This window comes from Bacillus rossius, chromosome 3 (genome assembly GCF_032445375.1).
Source record: "Bacillus rossius redtenbacheri isolate Brsri chromosome 3, Brsri_v3, whole genome shotgun sequence".
Taxonomy (NCBI): domain Eukaryota; kingdom Metazoa; phylum Arthropoda; class Insecta; order Phasmatodea; family Bacillidae; genus Bacillus; species Bacillus rossius.
The window spans coordinates 57,895,662-57,913,144 of NC_086332.1; the positions used below are offsets into that span (position 1 = coordinate 57,895,662).

Sequence of the window (17,483 nt, forward strand, 5' to 3'; positions counted from 1 at the left end):
ATCATTTTACTGAGCAAAGGGTGTTTATGAGATGCAATAATACTAATTGGTAATGGTAGAAAACATAGTATTTCTAGTGTAATATTTGCCAAGAAGAAATTTCTAAAACATTCAATAATTGTCAGCATCATATTGTACAAAGTTTCATTATATTTTGAAATTAAAAAAAAAGTTGATATAATGACATTTAAGCAAGTAGCTATTTCAGGAACTGGATTCAATTGTTGTTACCTAATAATTTAAGGGTTATAATTATAAGGCATAAATTCTTGATTTACAAAAAAAAAGTAATAATTAAAAAATACTTCCTCCAAAAGATTCCCAAAATTATCTATGTAAACCAAAAACCATTTTAAGCAGCATTATTTAAGGTTACCTATATTAACTTAACAACCACAACACAATAACCCATCCATGAGAATTACAATTTTGTCCACTGCAACTCTAAATTATATCATTACTCAAGTCCACAACAGCATATACTTAATGAAAACAACTTACATCCACGAATAAGTATTTTTACTAACTGTGAATTGAGACGCAAGCATTACTGATTTTGCAACCCTGAATTCCTAATGAGAAAAACATGTAAAGAATACATTTACGGAGAAGTTTGTTGTGTTATCTTGTTTACCCGAATTCTCATTGATTTCATACTCTCCTATTGTTCTGAATTACGTATTGGTCTTTTTCAGTTACGTATTTTGTGCATGCATACATTTCAATTATATTTGTAAGATTTCAAAATTCTTATACTGTATATCTTTATAAACCCGAAAAGTGAAGCTGGAATCAGAAGGCCTTTAGTATGTTTTTTTTTGTCCCCCCATAAGGCAACAGTTAATCAGTATAAAACATGTTTAAAGTTTTTGTTAATTTATTTTCTCTTAAGGTGGCATCCTGCTGGGCTGCTAAACAACTTGTAGAGCTTAGGGCATTAATGTGCCATTCACACATTTACAAACCGTTAATAATTATTAAAGGTGTCAGATTATGAATATCATTCATGAGCCGTTGTACTTTATAATGGTAGTTTCATTTAATGTATATTTTGAACAGCGATGAAATGTTTTTCCATTGGCTTTTTATGTAGGAAAGTTTCGTATGCAGTATTATTGCAAATAGGATAGGTACGTGCAGAGTGCCTGTAACTGTAATGTTCTACCTTAAAATGATAGTCTCATAGAGGCATGATGTGATGTGAGGACTGCACATTATTTTGTATTTTGGTGCCTAGTGCAGAGAGGTGAAGAGCTGTGTGATGCCCATGCCTGTATTCTCCTTAGTGCTCCGTGCTTTTATACCTCGTATTCCCAGCCAGGTGGACTCCTTAACATCTCGTCGACAGGGAGGTTATTAGAGACGGAAGTACATGACATCGACCAGGGTTGTTGGAAGAGAGATTTGACATTTGTTGGGAACCATTCCCTATTTGTTGGAGAAGCGTGTAAACCAGAAATCAGGATGTCCTGAAATTGGAATCCAGGTGGTGACAGCCGGGCTGGGGTGTATTGGCAGCACATGCAGTGCACCTCTCCTCCCTCCTCTCCATCTTCTGTGGCCCTATTCTTGATGCTTTCAGAATAATTCCGCTATAGAAATGTCTTCAATCCAACAGAGAATTGCTAAACCTTATTCTTGAACATTTCACTAGCGGAATTAGGTATCAAAATGACATCACAAACTGTTGGAAAATTTTTTCGCCACCTTCTTTGCTGGTGGGATAGCAATTCCTCTAGAGATTTGAGAGTTATCGTTCTTTGGAACTTTTGATTTGTTGAAAACGTCTGTTATACTTTAAAATCTTGCGGATGGCTGGTTAACCTTGGTCAGCTACATTTAAAACACTGTAAAACAGTACGAACTGATGGCTGGGTTTATGTTATGTGATGTTTATTGTGATAAAAATACATATTTAATTATTTATTTATTTTAATTTTTCACTTGCCCACCAACAGCCTAGGGCTTCAGCAGTGGGCACGACACACATTTACAAGACGAATACAAAAAGGTCGACAAAGAGACAAAGAGGAATGATTCGGTAGGCGTGAAGAAGGGCCGTGGGTGTGTGTGCAGCGCGCGCAGGGCCTGCCCCCCGTATTCCTGCTGGTGGTGGACACCTGCGTGGACGACGAGGAGCTGGGGGCCCTGAAGGACTCCCTGCAGATGTCGCTGAGCCTGCTGCCACCCAGCGCGCTGGTGGGGCTCGTCACGTACGGCAAGATGGTGCAGGTGCACGAGCTGGGCTGCGAGGGCTGCTCCAAGTGCTACGTGTTCCGCGGCACCAAGGACCTCTCCGCCCGCCAGATACAGGACATGCTGGGCATCGGCAAGTACGGCGCCCCGCAGCAGCCTCAGCAGCAGCAGCAGCAGCAGCAGCAGCCTCGAGGCCCCGGGGGTCAGCTGCCCTCCCCTGCCAACAGGTGCGTTCGCGTTTCTACTGGTTTGGTTATTAATAGAGACCTGCAAAATTCGCGGATTCATTTCGTTATATGCTAGAATTCAAATAATTATACCTTAGCGCTGCTTCTACCACTGGTTCACTGTTAATCTGGAGTAATGAGGGCCAATTAGATACCCTCGCTCAAAGAAGTGTCGAATCACAGAGACTCAGTTGAGACGACTCACAAGTCAGCAGCCAATGAACAGGTGGCATTTGCCCGAGTGTGTAGAGTGTAGTAGAGTCTATCCTGGAGGTCACTGAATCCGCGAATTTTGCAGGTCTCTAGTTATTAAGTTACGTTGTATTGGTGGAAACAAGAGTGCAAACTGAATGTTGTAGAGGAAAACATAATTTTATGGCAATTTGTCATTTTGTGCACGTTCTTTTGAAATTTGTTTTGATAACAATTTGTATTGTAGTACATCTGATATCTTGCCAGGTAGGCCGATTAGACACAGCTAAACTATTAGATGGAAACAAAAAAAAAAGCAGAGAAATTGGTTGATGTTCACTAACAGGTCATGTTCCTGGAGAAAGTGTCTGCTAAGCAGAATTTTTTTATAATCGAGGCTCATTCTCTCACTTCATGTTGGTTATTTCCTCTTCTTGTCATCACTTTTATTTAACTACTTCTTTAAATTGTAGGTGGTGAAATTTTGGAACAAAAATGACAAGCAGTTTACAGGAATAACACGTATGTAATGATATGGAAGGAAAAAAAAATGAAATTTCTGTGGAATTCAATGTCCCAAAACCACTCGCAGAAGTTGCATTTAATTTGTATCCTTTTGTTTTTGTCCCGAATAGTAGTCTTTAAAGTAACATATTTACCATTTCTCATTAACTATGAATTATTTATATTTACAAACCTTCAGTCTGTGTTAAGTAAATAAAATTAATTTGTTCATTAGCCACATAAATATAATATTTTATCTATGCTCAAAATACATTTTTTCCATTGTTTAACCTCCAGAAAATACTATAGAACTTAATACCTGACACTCTGCCTGTTTTACATATAAAATTATGGAAACCATGGATATTAGTGGTTCCTTACGAGAGTTGTATAAAACTTTGTTTAGTAAGGTGAAGGAAATTACGTAATGACTTACGACTTTGAGGAATATTATTGTCATTATCATGTTAAGAAATTTGGGCAACCTACAGTTCACAGAGACAAGAGCTACACCCGAACAGTTCTGAAGTTCTCTAAAGTTCGCCGATCGCTTGCGAAGAAACACCATATTGCAAGGATTTATATATTTTACGATCATAGAGTATTTTAAATAATGCTAACCTAACTGAACCAACTTTTTTTTTAGTTACGATAATCTTATCTAACATAATCTACCCTGGAAAAAAATAAAGAACTATTATTTATTTCACTGACCCAACCTAATCTAACTGAAATGTTTGGTCGTTGGTTGTGGCTTTCATCACTATGAACTAAGCTATTTAAGGAATTTTAACAAAAAAAAAAAAAAAGAAGCTTTCTGTAATTGGTAGAGACCTGAAATTTTCGCGATCGCGATAACGCGAAAAATAACGCGAATTTCATTGATAATCGCGAAATAATACGATTTCGTTTAGTTTTCTGTATACACGCGAAATTTTAAGAAATGTACAGTAACAAACTTGGTTTCATCTTGAGTTCGCCGGCATCGCCATTGTCAGAACTAAAACTAACCAACCTTAGCGGTAGCCTGCCACTGTTTACGTTTCGAAAATCACATATTTTACATGTATGTATGGAAGAACGAAATATATTGCTGCTAAGATGTGACCACAACACAAAATAAACATAATGTACGCAACCACAACTTCACGTCATACGTGAGCGATACTGTTAGTGTTGATGTAATGGCTGGAAGGAGGCGGCAAGTTGTGAGCAAGCGGAACCAGCGTGGCCAACCCTTCAGCAAGAAATGTCCGTATGAAAATGTCATTTGGACCGTATTTCCCGATACAGGTCCGTACATGAATGTTTTTACGATTATATTAATAAAACTATTGCACAATAATGACTTCGTGATTTAATTTTGCCATGAAATAGAATTACGAAATAAACTAAATAAAATATTGTTCTTACACAACGCAGTTATGGAATAAACCTTGGGAATAAACGATTTGTGACGCCACAAAAGATTGCATGCTGGGAAGAATCAGCTTTTTTTTTCACAAACAACCGGCACTCGGCAGTCGTGCGCACGTCTGCCGTAAGGATCAATGCTATGTGTTTGTAACGCGATTCCAGGTGAAGTATAAGATAAACACCGTTATGTCCGTACATTGCCACTTATTTCGTTTAATGTATCGTATTTTACTGCTGCATGGGAACATTAAAATAAAATAACTTGAGTTTGTGTAAAAAATATGCCGAAAAATGCTGCAAGTGCGCGGCAACGTGCCGACGATTTCAAAAGCGACGGGCTATATGCACCCGATATGGCGACGTTAATGTGCAAATTTTGCATTTGAGAGAAAAGACACCGTGATAAAGCACACTAAGAGCGAAAAATACATAACTAAAAGAAAAAAATATGAAGATGGGTGTGCTGATAAAAAAATTCAGAGCTCTGTTGCAGAGTGCTTTGGTAGTGCTAAACGTAAAAAAGCAGACGTCGAACATTTGGCACTGAGGACAACAGAGGCCTTCGCTAAAGCTAACATACCTCTTCAAAAATTGGATGATCCTAACATAAGGGCATGGCTAAATGAATTTGTGGCAGGTTCTGGAGACATGCCTTGTGTCAAAACACTGAGGGAAAAGTATGTTCCTAAACTTGCTGAATACCACTTTTAAAATGTGATGGAAATTGTTAAAGATAAACTAATTTTTATCTATTCGGATGAGACTACAGACAGTCAAGGAAGATGTGTTTTTGTGGTACTCTTTCTAGTGCTCCAAGAACCAGTAGGCAAACCTCAGGTAGTAGTAGCTTCAGTTAATTTTCTTGCAAAAGCGGATGCGACCACATGTGCACAAGTTATTTCAGAATGTGTAAATAAGTATGAAATTTCATACAAGAACATCAGAGGTTTGGTTACAGACTCAGCTCGCTACATGACAAAGTGTGTCAACAGCTTGCAAGTTCTGTATGGAGATCACGTACTCCATATTCAGTGCTAGGCCCACAAAGTTGCCCTAGTAGGAAATGTGTTGTCATGTGAACTTGTTGAGGTAAACGATGTCGTAGTGAAGGTAAAGTCTGCCTTTTTAAACACTCGCAACAGGAAACACCAATATTTGCAAGAAGAAACTGTGAAACCAGATAAACTGTTTCCAATGCCAGTCAATACTCGTTGGAATTCATGGTTTTGTGCAGTGTTCTACCTGGCTGAATATTTTTTGGAAATCATTAACTTTTTCAGAAATACGTAGTGACTTTCAGGAAACTAACAATGCAGGAATTAAGTATCTGATCATGCTTTCAGACAAAGATGTATCCGTAATTTTAGCACAGTGTATTTTTGTACAGCAGCATGCTTCTGAAATAATGGATCTGCTAACGAAACTTGAAAGGTCTATGTACCCTACATCACATACTCTGTATGGGGATCTGGAAAATATACAAAAAGGTTTGGACTGTGCAGCAAAGGGTATATTTTCCAGTACTTTCGAAAACAGTAGTGTCCTCAAAAATTTGAACACCACTGACATTGCACATGTGAAGCACAACTGCCAAAAAGCCACAACACTGTGCATGAACAAACTGCAGACACTCATGAACAGTGATCCTTGTGCACATGTTTACAGGTCATTGAACCAGCTTTTCAACCCTAAGAACATTCTCCTTAACAAAACTGAAAACATAGTTACACAACTAAAATCCATTGCTGATCTGAAGATGATAGACAGTGTTGACCTTTTTAAAGGGTACCAGTCTCTAAAAGATGCAGCAGAGTCACTGTGCAGAGCTGGTGAAGTTGTTGATGTCGTGAAAATTCTCACTACACTGACAACTGACTGTCAACAGTTTGCTGTGCTTAAATCAATATGGATGCCTACAAATAATGTTGAGAGTGAGAGGTTGTTGAGTCACTACAATATTGTTGTTTCAGATAGACGGCAGAACTTAAAAGAAGAGAATATTGAAGTGTTTACAATGCTCTCCTTTGACGGTTGATTTTTTTTTTTTTAAAGAATTTTATGCAACAGTTATGTTAAGCTAATGTGCGTGTAAAATTTTTACAATGGAATTTTTAACATATAGTTTTTATTAGTGAAATGAAATTTTTTCTGTTGTATCTTCATATGATGAACAGTACTTTAATTTCTTATGTTATGTACTGAACAATGCATTAAGCTAACAAGTGACTAAAAAATTTCTTTATGGAAGTTTCACAGTCAGTGCTGAGCAATTTTTATGTACAACAGGAAATTTCATGTTTTCATTGTTATGTACTTTTGGTTTAAGCAAATGTAAAGAGTGTGTTTAAATTAGGATAATTATAAGCTATGCCAAAGAAAATGAATTACGTAACAAATATTAAGGCTATACAGTTACAACTATTTAATTTAATTATCCAGATAAAAAAATAACACCGCTTTTTGGCAAAAATAATACCGCTTTTGGCCAAAAATAACACTGCCAGTTTCAGGTCTCTAGTAATTAGTTTTTAACCAAATTATTCTTAACTTCCTTTAAAAATGCTTAATGGAAGCAGTGGTACATAAAAAATAAAAACACATTTTTATTTTTAAAATCTTGTGTAGCTTCTATTAATTGTTTAATGTTTATATAATTAGCAGACAAATTTTTGAGCAGTTTCCCACTGAAATAACAAAAAAAAAAAAAAAAAAAAAGCTATTAAAAACTGAAACATACATACATCTGATTGGTCTCCAGGTTAAAATAAAAATTTTTTAATGCAAATAATATATGTAATGTTTATTCACCAAATCAAAGAAAATAAATTACAATTGTAAAAGAGAATTTCATGTTAAACCTTAGCACATTTTGAAGTAAAACTGTGAAGCTATCACATAGATAATAAAAAATACTACAAACATGTGACTCATAGCAGTGGCGTAGCGTGGGTGGGGCGGAGGGGGCGGCCCGCCCCGGACGGCAGCCCGCGGGGGCGGGTCGCCGGTGAAGCGGGTTGAGATCTGATCTATGATTCATTCATTACATGTGTCAGACACACTATAATGTTCCATTTTTATCTAAAATTTTGCGCACCAACTATTTTTTAATATTTATTTAAAAGAAAAACTGCGAAATCACTGACAGAGCTCTTTATAACGTTTGTTTGTTTACATACGAACAGCAACATCGCATCACGCCGCGCCGCCCGGCGCGCGCGAGCCGAGTTGAGCGGCACTCCTTATTATGTTCATTACTCATACAAAATCTTTTGTTTCACGCGTCGGCCCGTGTCGATGCCTCTCTTTCGCACTCATTGAATTTAGTACTACGCATTGTACTGTAAAGTTTGACCTTAACCCAGGGCAAACCAACAACTTCCGCAAACCGGGACACAGTAAAACTCCTATATTGCCCCGTACCGCGAGCGCAGGTAAACCCAAAAAAATATTAAAACCCAAACTAATAGCACGCTTAAAAAATACTAATAAGTTTGCGAACAGTGAGAGGAGGCAGCAAGTTAAAAAGACGCAAAATTTATATGACAACATTTAATATATATATATATATATATATATATATATAATAAAATCGTTTCATCACAAATCGGCGCATCCATCATAAAATACATACCCTATTACTACTTATAAAAAAATAGCTATATAATAATAAAAAGGCATTAAAAATATATAAGAACATATTAATACAAATACAAATACAAATATAGATACGCACCGGGCGTATCACCGCTGTAAATACCAATTAACATAGGCGAAATCTAGCAAAAAATTGACACACCTTAACATGCAAATAAATATACCAAAAATTTAGCAAATTACAAATTATGGGTTTACAAGCCCTTCTCAGTTAAGTCATTTTCTAACGGTCGACGCCTTTTTTCTTCTAGGTCTGGCAGGGATTGGGTGAAACACGCTGAACGTAAAATCCCAGTTTCAGTTTTATTAGTCCGTTAATTTAAATCCCAAAAATCCACAAATTATAGTTTCGCACCAGGGGTCAAAGGGGTCAACGGGGCAGTGGCACGGCTGGCACTTACTTGCTTTTTGACGTCGTGATGTCTGGTCACCAAATACACAAGTTTGCTCACGAGTGTTTTTAATGGCAAACCCTTGCCATTATACGTTACCGTAGCTGCAGGTAATTGTACGGATATGACGAATTCTTCGCCATACCATCTTGGAGTTTATTTCGGCGCACATAATTCATCCTTGGAAAATCCTCGCGATATTCACACACGCCTCACCAACCACTCGCGTTCATCGTACCATACCAAAGCGTTCTAAATTATATAAATAAACCCCGTTCATATTCAAAAAGGAACACACGTATACAGTTACTTCGATGTGGAACCATCACCATGGCCAACCCGCATTTTACTTCACGTGCGCGCCCGCCTGGGCCTACCAGGCGACTCCGCTCGCCCGTCTCACCTGACGTCACACAATCAGCTGTTCTGCTCGCGCGCCGTCTAGCGCAGCGATTACCAACATATTCGGTATTGTCCTCGAACTTTCCAGACCAATTTAATAACTTAAAATCTTAAACTTTAAAATAATAAGACTAAACAAGAATTACAAATTTCTTTTTTAAAACAACATATAACAAACTTAAATCCAAAATTTCTCGTATTACCAGGGCATCCGAAAGATTAATAAAATACGTTAACCATTTCTGCCAACATAAACATTATCAAAGGTAGCAGCTGTAGCACACATGCTACAGTACTGATCTTTGTTTGTTTTAGTGCATCGTGAAGTACCGTTACGCAATCACGCTTTACTCGTATGTTTGTTTCGCGAGGGTTTCGGATACGGAACGAAAGTCATTTTGATTGTGTTTCGATCTTTTAAATACTGTTGAATCTGCTAAAACTAAACATTTAGAACTTTACCCAATCTTTGAACTAGTTTTTGAAAATGAAAAGAGTCAAAGAAAGCGGTGCGGAATTCCGCAAAAAAAAAAAAAAAAGGCTAAGAAAGAAGCAGATGCGAAGAAGTCTCAAGGTGCATTACTGAAATATTTTAGTTCCAGTTCTGGTTCGAAAGCCACGTTAACGTCTTCGGTGGCATCCTGCAGCAGCGGAAGTGATTCCAGTGTAAGTAGGTATATGATTCCTCCATCTAGAATCATGCATGGCCTAGAATTACCCCAGTTATTTATTATTATTATTTATTTATTGTTTACAAAAAGTTACAAAAATTTCTTACATTAGTCTCGCAAAACCTATTCACCTAGGTTTGTCTGCGAGTACGGAGTCACACTCGTTCATTAAATCTTATTCACTTAAAATTGCTCTAATAGCTGTTTGAACATTGATTATTGTTTAAAAAGTATGGAGTATATTAACATAAATTACATTGAGTTAAGGTACATCTTTTTAAGTTTACGACTGAATTTTGTCCTGCTACTTGAATTTAAAACTTCAATAGGAGATGTTTTATAAATCTAGTAGTAGTCTAGGAATATATATATATATATATATATATATATATATATATATATTTTTTTTTTGTTTTTGGATAACTTGATTATTTATGGTACCTGTCATACAAAGAAAACATAATTTTTCATTTAGCTCAAAAATGGCACCAACGATTTTTCTCAAATTTCTCGTCATTTTATATTTTAATAACATCTATAACATGGCTTACTCAGTCAGTTTTTACCGGGAAACTCTAAAAAAGGTTGCTGCCATACAAAATCAATTTTGTTTGTAAATTTTCCTATAAGCCCGGCAAACCGCGCCGTCACCAAAACCACTTTTGTTTTGTGATAGATAAAATACTTATTTGAAATTCGAACGTGTCCTCCGGCCAATATTCATGGGAATACATAACTTATTTTACAGGTACAAGAAGAAGACGTACCTGCCGTCGCAGTTGGAAGTAGTTCTGGTCCCACCACAGAGCAGGGTCAAGACCAAGTCGACTCATCAAAAGTACCTCAAGCATCTAGTCATAAGCCTGCAGAAAAAGTGAATGTTGCCAAAGAAGACATAATTGAAATCGTGCCTTCTGCTCCTGCCGAAATCAAAGATGTGAATCTCGACGATGTAGGTTGCTGGCCTTCTCCTATGACCGACGAAGTAAGAACGCTTCTAGTACGTCGCGGATCTGACTCAGTACAGCACATTGATTCCAAATTTGCCGATGTTGTTCGCTCAGGGACTTCAACGAAAGGCGGTACCCGAAAACTAACCAAAGAGTGGTTCTACAAACCATTATATAACGGTGAAAAGGTTCTCCGAACATGGATGGTGTACTCGCCTTTGAAGCAATCCTTGTATTGTTTTTCTTGCAAGCTGTTTGGCAATTCCGGCTCTAACTTCGCATCTGAAGAAGGATTCAACAAATGGTGGAAGCTAAATCTTAGAATAGGAGACCATGAAAATAGCCTGGGCCATGAACAGAGCTTCTTGAAATGGAAGGAGTTGGAAGTTCACCTGAACTGTAAAGCAACCATCGATCAGAAACAACAAGAAGTTTTCGAAAGTGAGGAGAAGAAGTGGAGGGATGTACTGTACAGGTTGCTGAATATTATCCAGTTCTTAGCCAAACAGAATATGGCCTTCAGAGGACATCGAGAAGACATTCGAGGAGATGATAGTGGCAATCGCGGGAACTTTCTGGAGTTAGTGCACCTCCTAGCTAAATACGACCCTCTTCTAATGGAACACCTGACAAAGATAAAGCTGGGAGCAAGAGTCTCAGTTTCGTATCTATCTCCAGAAACCCAGAATGAATTTATAAACTTACTGGGACAGCAAGTTCGATCCACCATCATCCGTCGTATTCAAGAAGCTAAATATTATTACGTAATCTTCGACAGTACACCAGACATCTCCCACAATGACCAAATGAGCCAAGTTCTGCGATACATACATATCGAAGGAGAAAAAGTCGCCGTGGTAGAATCTTTCATTGACTTCTTCGAACCAAAAGGAAAAAATGCAGAAGATCTCAGCAACGATATAATCGCGAAGATAACATCAGACGGACTGGACATACAGAATCTGAGAGGACAGGCTTATGACAATGCTGACACAATTTCAGGGATCCACAATGGAGTTCAAGCCCGGATTAAAGCACTGAATCCGAAAGCTATATTCGTTGCATGCACAAACCACTCACTAAAATTGGCTGGGGTACACGCTGCTTCTGAATCAGTGGATTCCGTGACATTTTTTGGACCTCTGGAGAAGCTGTTTGCCTTCTTTTCCGCATCAACTGTTCGATGGAACGCTTTGGTTGCCGTCACAGGTCAAGCAGTAAAACGAGTCACTGAAACGCACTGGAGCGCTAGACATGTAGCTGTCAAGATGCTTAAAAATAAGTTTGAGGTAGTTCTTGAGGTACTGGAACAATTAACAGATTCATCTCAAACTTCCGAAACAAGATCGGGAGCCAGTCTTCTCCTGACAGCCATGCAGTAATTTAACTTCCTAACTTTTCTTGGCTTTTGGGCTGCAGTGCTACCTGAAGTAAATGACGCACAGATTTACCTGCAGCAACGAGGACTAAGTGTGGATAAGTGTGCTCAGAAACTCTGCGCTTTGAAAACCCTCTTAGTGGAAAGTAGAGATCGTTTCGTGCAAGAAGCAATTGACTTTGCTAAGACTCTCTGCGAAAAACTCGGAATCGAACTCAAAACGAGAAGAATTCGCAGGAAAAAACGCATGCATGGCGATGAATCTTCTGAAGATGCAGCTTTGTCTCACAAACAGGAAATCCGTCGAGAGATTATCGCATCATTCGACAAGATCATTCAAGAAATGACGACTCGATTCCAGCAAATTCAAGAAATATCGGACAAGTCAGCCAGCGAAACTTTTGGACAGCAAGTTCAAGTGTGATCTTTCCCATGTATTAGAAGACATCGACAAGGACGAGTTTCAGATGGAGCGGAAGCGTCTTCAGCAGTTTGTTGTTGTTGCCTGTTCTGAATCAGAGGAAGATATAAGTGGTAAAGGACCACTGGAGCTCCTCCAGTTCATTCAAAAACTGAATCTCGGAATTTCGGTTCCAAATATAGTCATCTTGATTCGTATATATTTGACTTTGGCGATTAGTGTTGCAAGTTGTGAGAGAAGTTTTTCGAAGTTGAAGCTAATAAAAAATTACCTCAGGTCTTCTATGAGCTCCGTTAGACTATCAAACTTGGCTATATTGTCGATTGAACAAGAATTGGCTGCTAATATTGATTTTGACAAAGTTATTTCTGACTTCGCTGCTCATAAGGCCCGTAGAATCCGCTTGTAAAACCGCTCATCCTATTTTAACTTCAATAAAAGGTATCTCATTGCATGTGAAATTTAATTTTAATTAAGCACCTATAGAATGGGGGCGGCAAAATGGGTCTCCCGCCCCAGGCGCCGAGATGGCACGCTACGCCACTGACTCATAGCCTTATACCCTTTATACTAAGTAGACCTTCTGCCATATTTTTGTTAAGAATATGTTTTTTATGATTAATTTGATCCTAATTACATTTCTATACCAGATTCCACCTATGAGATTAGTAAAAAAGGTTGAAAATCATAGATTATGATATTTTGGTTTTAATAACAACTAAACAATTTAAGAACTGAAATTAAAAAAAAATTTTTCTTAGTTTAAGATAAACTTGTCACAAAATTTAAGCTCTTTAGCTCTTTTGAACCTGGAAAGTGTGAATTAAAAAAAAAGATTAATCAAAAGTACATTGAATGTACTGTGTTGACAAAACTTAGCTTATCATTCAAAAATTTATTGGTTAAACATTTTTTGACGTAATTTATTTTAAACAAAGGCCAAATGGCACATATGTATTCTACGAAAGTTTCAAGATTTTTGATTGTAAGATATCCATTTGCACTGTAATTTAGAAGCAAATGGTAAGGAAGGAAGGTTTTTAATAATAGTTTAAAATTCACAAAAAAAAAAAAAGAATTGTTAGAAATATGGAACAGACTAAATTTTGCTCATGCAATAGAGGTATACTTGATGACCCAAATATTTTAATTTCGAGGTGATTATAAGCAAAGATCACTAAAATATTAAATAGAAAATTTTACATAATTCAAATTTTTAAAAACTAAGATATTCAAAAAAAATGTTCTTTTGTTATCATAGATTTGTTCCATCCTTAAAAATTTACCAAGAATATAATTTAAAAAAAAATTCTTTGTCGTCTAGCGATTGATTATAATGGTATGAAATAAATAAAGTGACATTATATTTATGTTAGTTTCTTCTTTGTGTCATTTTTAGAGACAAGATATGGTTTTTAGGCCTATTTTGTTTTAAGAACAGGAGATATTGGTGTTAAAGTTTTTAATTTTTTGAAGTGAAACTTCTTTGGGCAGGATGAAAGTAAATTTTCAGGCTGAATTTTAATGCAATGTTTTCGTGAAATGATGTTTTGAAACGTTTCTGATGTGAAAAATACAGAGAAAAGGTACTTGGCCATAGAGATATATAAAGAGAGCCCTATGCTATATACATTGCTGGGCTCATTTTCGTTCTCCTCTTTGTGCAATGATTTATCTTCAATCCAAAAAAAAAAAAAATCCAGAGAGATGGATGAAAGAAAGAATAAGACAGAGAGAGTATGTATTTGCTTGTTTCAGAAAATCAATTAAGGTATCCTATACAGTCAGCTGTGAGTGCCTTGAATTTTATATTTGCTACCATCGCGCTCACGTTCCTCCTTGTTTAACCAGAAGCGTAGAGAGAGCTGTTGAGACCGTCCCTGCATTTCCTGCATAGATAGCGCAACGTGTTATGAATTTCATATTTTGTTCAGAGATTTGGAGGGATCTAAATGGCTGAATTGTTTGAAGAAACAGTAATGTGCAGTTTTTTTTTATGGTGTGAGTATTTCAACATTGTTTTATATTTTTTATTAATTAATCATTATTGCTAATGGCAGAAATGATCCTTTGGAAAGAAAGAGTAAGTGCTCACTGCAGACTGTGGAGGAGATGTGCTATGGTTAAGTGCGCATGATGCTGAGAGCAGGTTCCTGCAGCCGGTCCACAAGTGCGACATGAGCCTGACAGACTTGCTGGGGGAGCTGCAACGGGACCCGTGGCCCGTGGCGCAGGGCAAGCGCTCCCTGCGGTCCACAGGAGTCGCCCTCTCCATCGCCGTGGGGCTGCTCGAGGTGCGCTACTGTCGACACCTCACACACTCGTCGCTGTTCTCTTTTTGTTTGATGTAATTTAACATTGCACAGTGGTGGGACTGTTACTGTAACCTGATGCTACCACGTGGTCTTGATCATGTGATCAACATTTTCAGTTCATAAACTGTCTTTCATTTTATACAATTTCCGATTTTTTTTTAAAGTATTGTTTAGTAGTTCTAGTGACTTCAGCAGTTACTTATTAATTTTAAAAAAATTATGCCACCAAGCTTCATAAGTACCCATCTTAATACGTAGACTCTAAACCTAAACCAATAAAAAAAATTTCATAGCATGTTTTATTCAGTGATCAGAAAAAAAAATGAAGTTTCGTTTGTCGTACTAGCTGTTAACGTAGGGTTGAAGAGCATGAGGGGTTAGTGGAACAATAAGGAAAGTAGGGACTGCACATCAGTGGTAAAGATTTTGACTGTTAGTGCATAACTGAAGTGGAGCCGAGCACAAGCATAGAAAAAGCAATATAGGATGAGGTACAGAAATAATGAAAGAAAGGGAAATACATTTTTTAGTGCAAGTACATAATGGTTCAAGAAATGGCTTTCTTACAGGGGGATCGGATTATTCATATGGGCTAAAAATCTGGTTGTTAGGAATTAATTAAACCAACTTCGGATATAGTATATCTCCTTTATCTATGCTTGGTTCCAATTAGAATTAAAAACCAGCAGCATTCAAATTTTAAACATTAATTAGATAATTATGAAGAGGTGCGGTGGTTTAGTGGTTAGAGCACTTGTCTCCCACCAAGGCGATTGGGGTTCGACTCACGATATTTTGCATGCAGAAAATGTGGATGACATTGCCAAGGCCTGCGAGTTTCTCGAGGTACTCCGCATTTCCCTTACCAATTCATTCTGTCGTTGCTCCACCCCATTTCAACTCACCTCACTTATTCTCCATGCTGGCCGGAGCAACAGGTCTTTTCCTTGGGGTGGGGCAGCCGGCTCCTGTGTGTGCCAGCGCCATTCCATCCCTGAAGACCCTGCCTCAGGCGGGAAACTACATGTAGATTTTCATTTCCAATTAGATGTGTAATTACGTAATTGTGCACATAAGAAGCCATCTATACCATGCATAAATTGTAGTGATGGGTTTGAGAGAAATTACAAGTGTTAGCTGGCTTGAATCAAGCATTCTGCATTCTGAAATAAAGTTCACACCAATGCGTTTGCAATACAAGATCTGAGGATGAAAGTTTACGTAGAGGATGCACGGAGTACCACAATGAAGAATAGTATGATTTATTTATTGTACATGGTTATTTGCCAACTAATGGTTTGAGAACCTTTTATCAAAACGGTGGCGTTGCTTAAACCAAGGGGAGTTGCATGTGTCAAATTATTAGAACATTAATGTTATTGGAACTTGTTGAAACTCTCTTGACTATAATATAATATTTTTTATGCATGCAATACTGTTATTATGATGGTAAATGTTCATAGAATAGTTGATTGGTTACTGTGCTCTAACCGTATATTTCTCAGGTATGCCTGTCTGTCCTGAGCAATTCTTGTTCATAGAACTGTAGGGCCCAGTTCTCAAGACCATACATACTTTCATTCTACCATACTGGTAGTGAATTTACTTTAATCGTGTATTGTTACCAAATATAAAATATAAAATGTGTTATATGAGTGTTTTCCTACTATCCTGCATTGAACTGGCAAGCTGTAGTTTTATATTTAATTAGAACACAAACACCAGTGCTACACACATTGTATTTGGTTTTCCACCTGGATAATGATGCACTTATGTTGTATATATGCATGTGCGTTTCGGTATTATAATTGTCTTCACTACGATGTTGGAATGTACACATTTGTATTTTACTGATAGAAGTTGATTTTAGCAAATGAAATTGCATCATATGTTGCAGAAATTATAGCACTTAGTGATTTATATAGTTTCAAACCCATAATTCCAAGGGGTAAGATATAATGTGTAAAAATAAATCTGCAGTATTGATGCAAAAATGCCATTTTACAGGGTTTTCGGCAGTTAAGATCTCTCTTATTCTTTCCCCAATCACACAGCTCTCGCTTTTGTGCTCTGAGGATTTGAATGTTTAGAAGGCATCATCTTAGTGTAAACTTTGTTATTTAGTTTGATCCTAATTATCACAAATCTGTAGGTTACGGGATTTGGTCTTGTGTAATGAGGTGTCTATTAGGCAGCGGCTCAGTGATGCTGCAGGGCCACCAGTCAAGTTCAGCCAATACTGTGAACAGACACATCATCTCATACAACATGATGTTAGTTGTGGTAAATGGCAGCTCTGTGCCGAGATAGGGAATAGTCTTGCTAATTTTAGTCAGTGGTTCATTTGCTAGCCCAAACATTGTTCTAGTATGTAGATAGGTTTTTCTGTAGTAGCTTTCATACCTGACTAATCATATTGTAGTTTCAGAACATGGGGCGTTCTTTGCGGAATCTAGAGAAACTGCACTACTGTTAATAAATATTTGTTTTGCTATGTGGAAATGGCAAGTGAAAGCTTTAACTCACAGGCATGTCATATTGTTAGAAAATTAGAACATAATATTACAATACCAAACATCATAATTATTTCAGCAAAACTTGTGCCAAAATTTTTATTCTAACCATATATTTAAAATGCTTTTAATTTTTACCGTAGTGTCTTGCACTTGTTGAAATACAAATTTTTTGATTCATTAATACAACAAAATGTGTTTCTCCCACAGTATCTTCTCTAAGTGCAAGGCTCTGAACTGGCGTGCACTCAT

General features: G+C 37.3%; 2 protein-coding genes across 13 annotated transcripts in view; both read left to right on the forward strand.

Moving 5' to 3' along the window:
• LOC134530750 (protein transport protein Sec23A) overlaps window positions 1-17,483 on the forward strand; it is a 77,018-nt gene that overhangs the window by 14,493 nt on the left and 45,042 nt on the right. For all 12 annotated transcript variants that reach the window (XM_063365885.1, XM_063365887.1, XM_063365876.1 and 9 more), the window contains exons 5-6: window positions 2,077-2,423; window positions 14,553-14,697. In XM_063365885.1, coding sequence (XP_063221955.1) covers window positions 2,077-2,423; window positions 14,553-14,697 — 492 coding nt within the window. The remainder of the gene's footprint in view (window positions 1-2,076; window positions 2,424-14,552; window positions 14,698-17,483) is intronic.
• On the forward strand, window positions 2,512-13,129 carry LOC134530751 (zinc finger MYM-type protein 1-like). Its single transcript, XM_063365888.1, has 2 exons — window positions 2,512-9,649; window positions 10,403-13,129. The coding sequence occupies exon 2, from the start codon at window positions 10,628-10,630 to the stop codon at window positions 11,984-11,986; it is 1,359 nt and encodes a 452-aa protein (XP_063221958.1). The 5' UTR covers window positions 2,512-9,649; window positions 10,403-10,627; the 3' UTR covers window positions 11,987-13,129.

Coding starts and splice junctions, on each gene's coding strand:
- LOC134530751 (XM_063365888.1), top strand. CDS start 10,628: ATGACCGACGAAGTAAGAACGCTTCTAGTACGTCGCGGATCTGACTCA.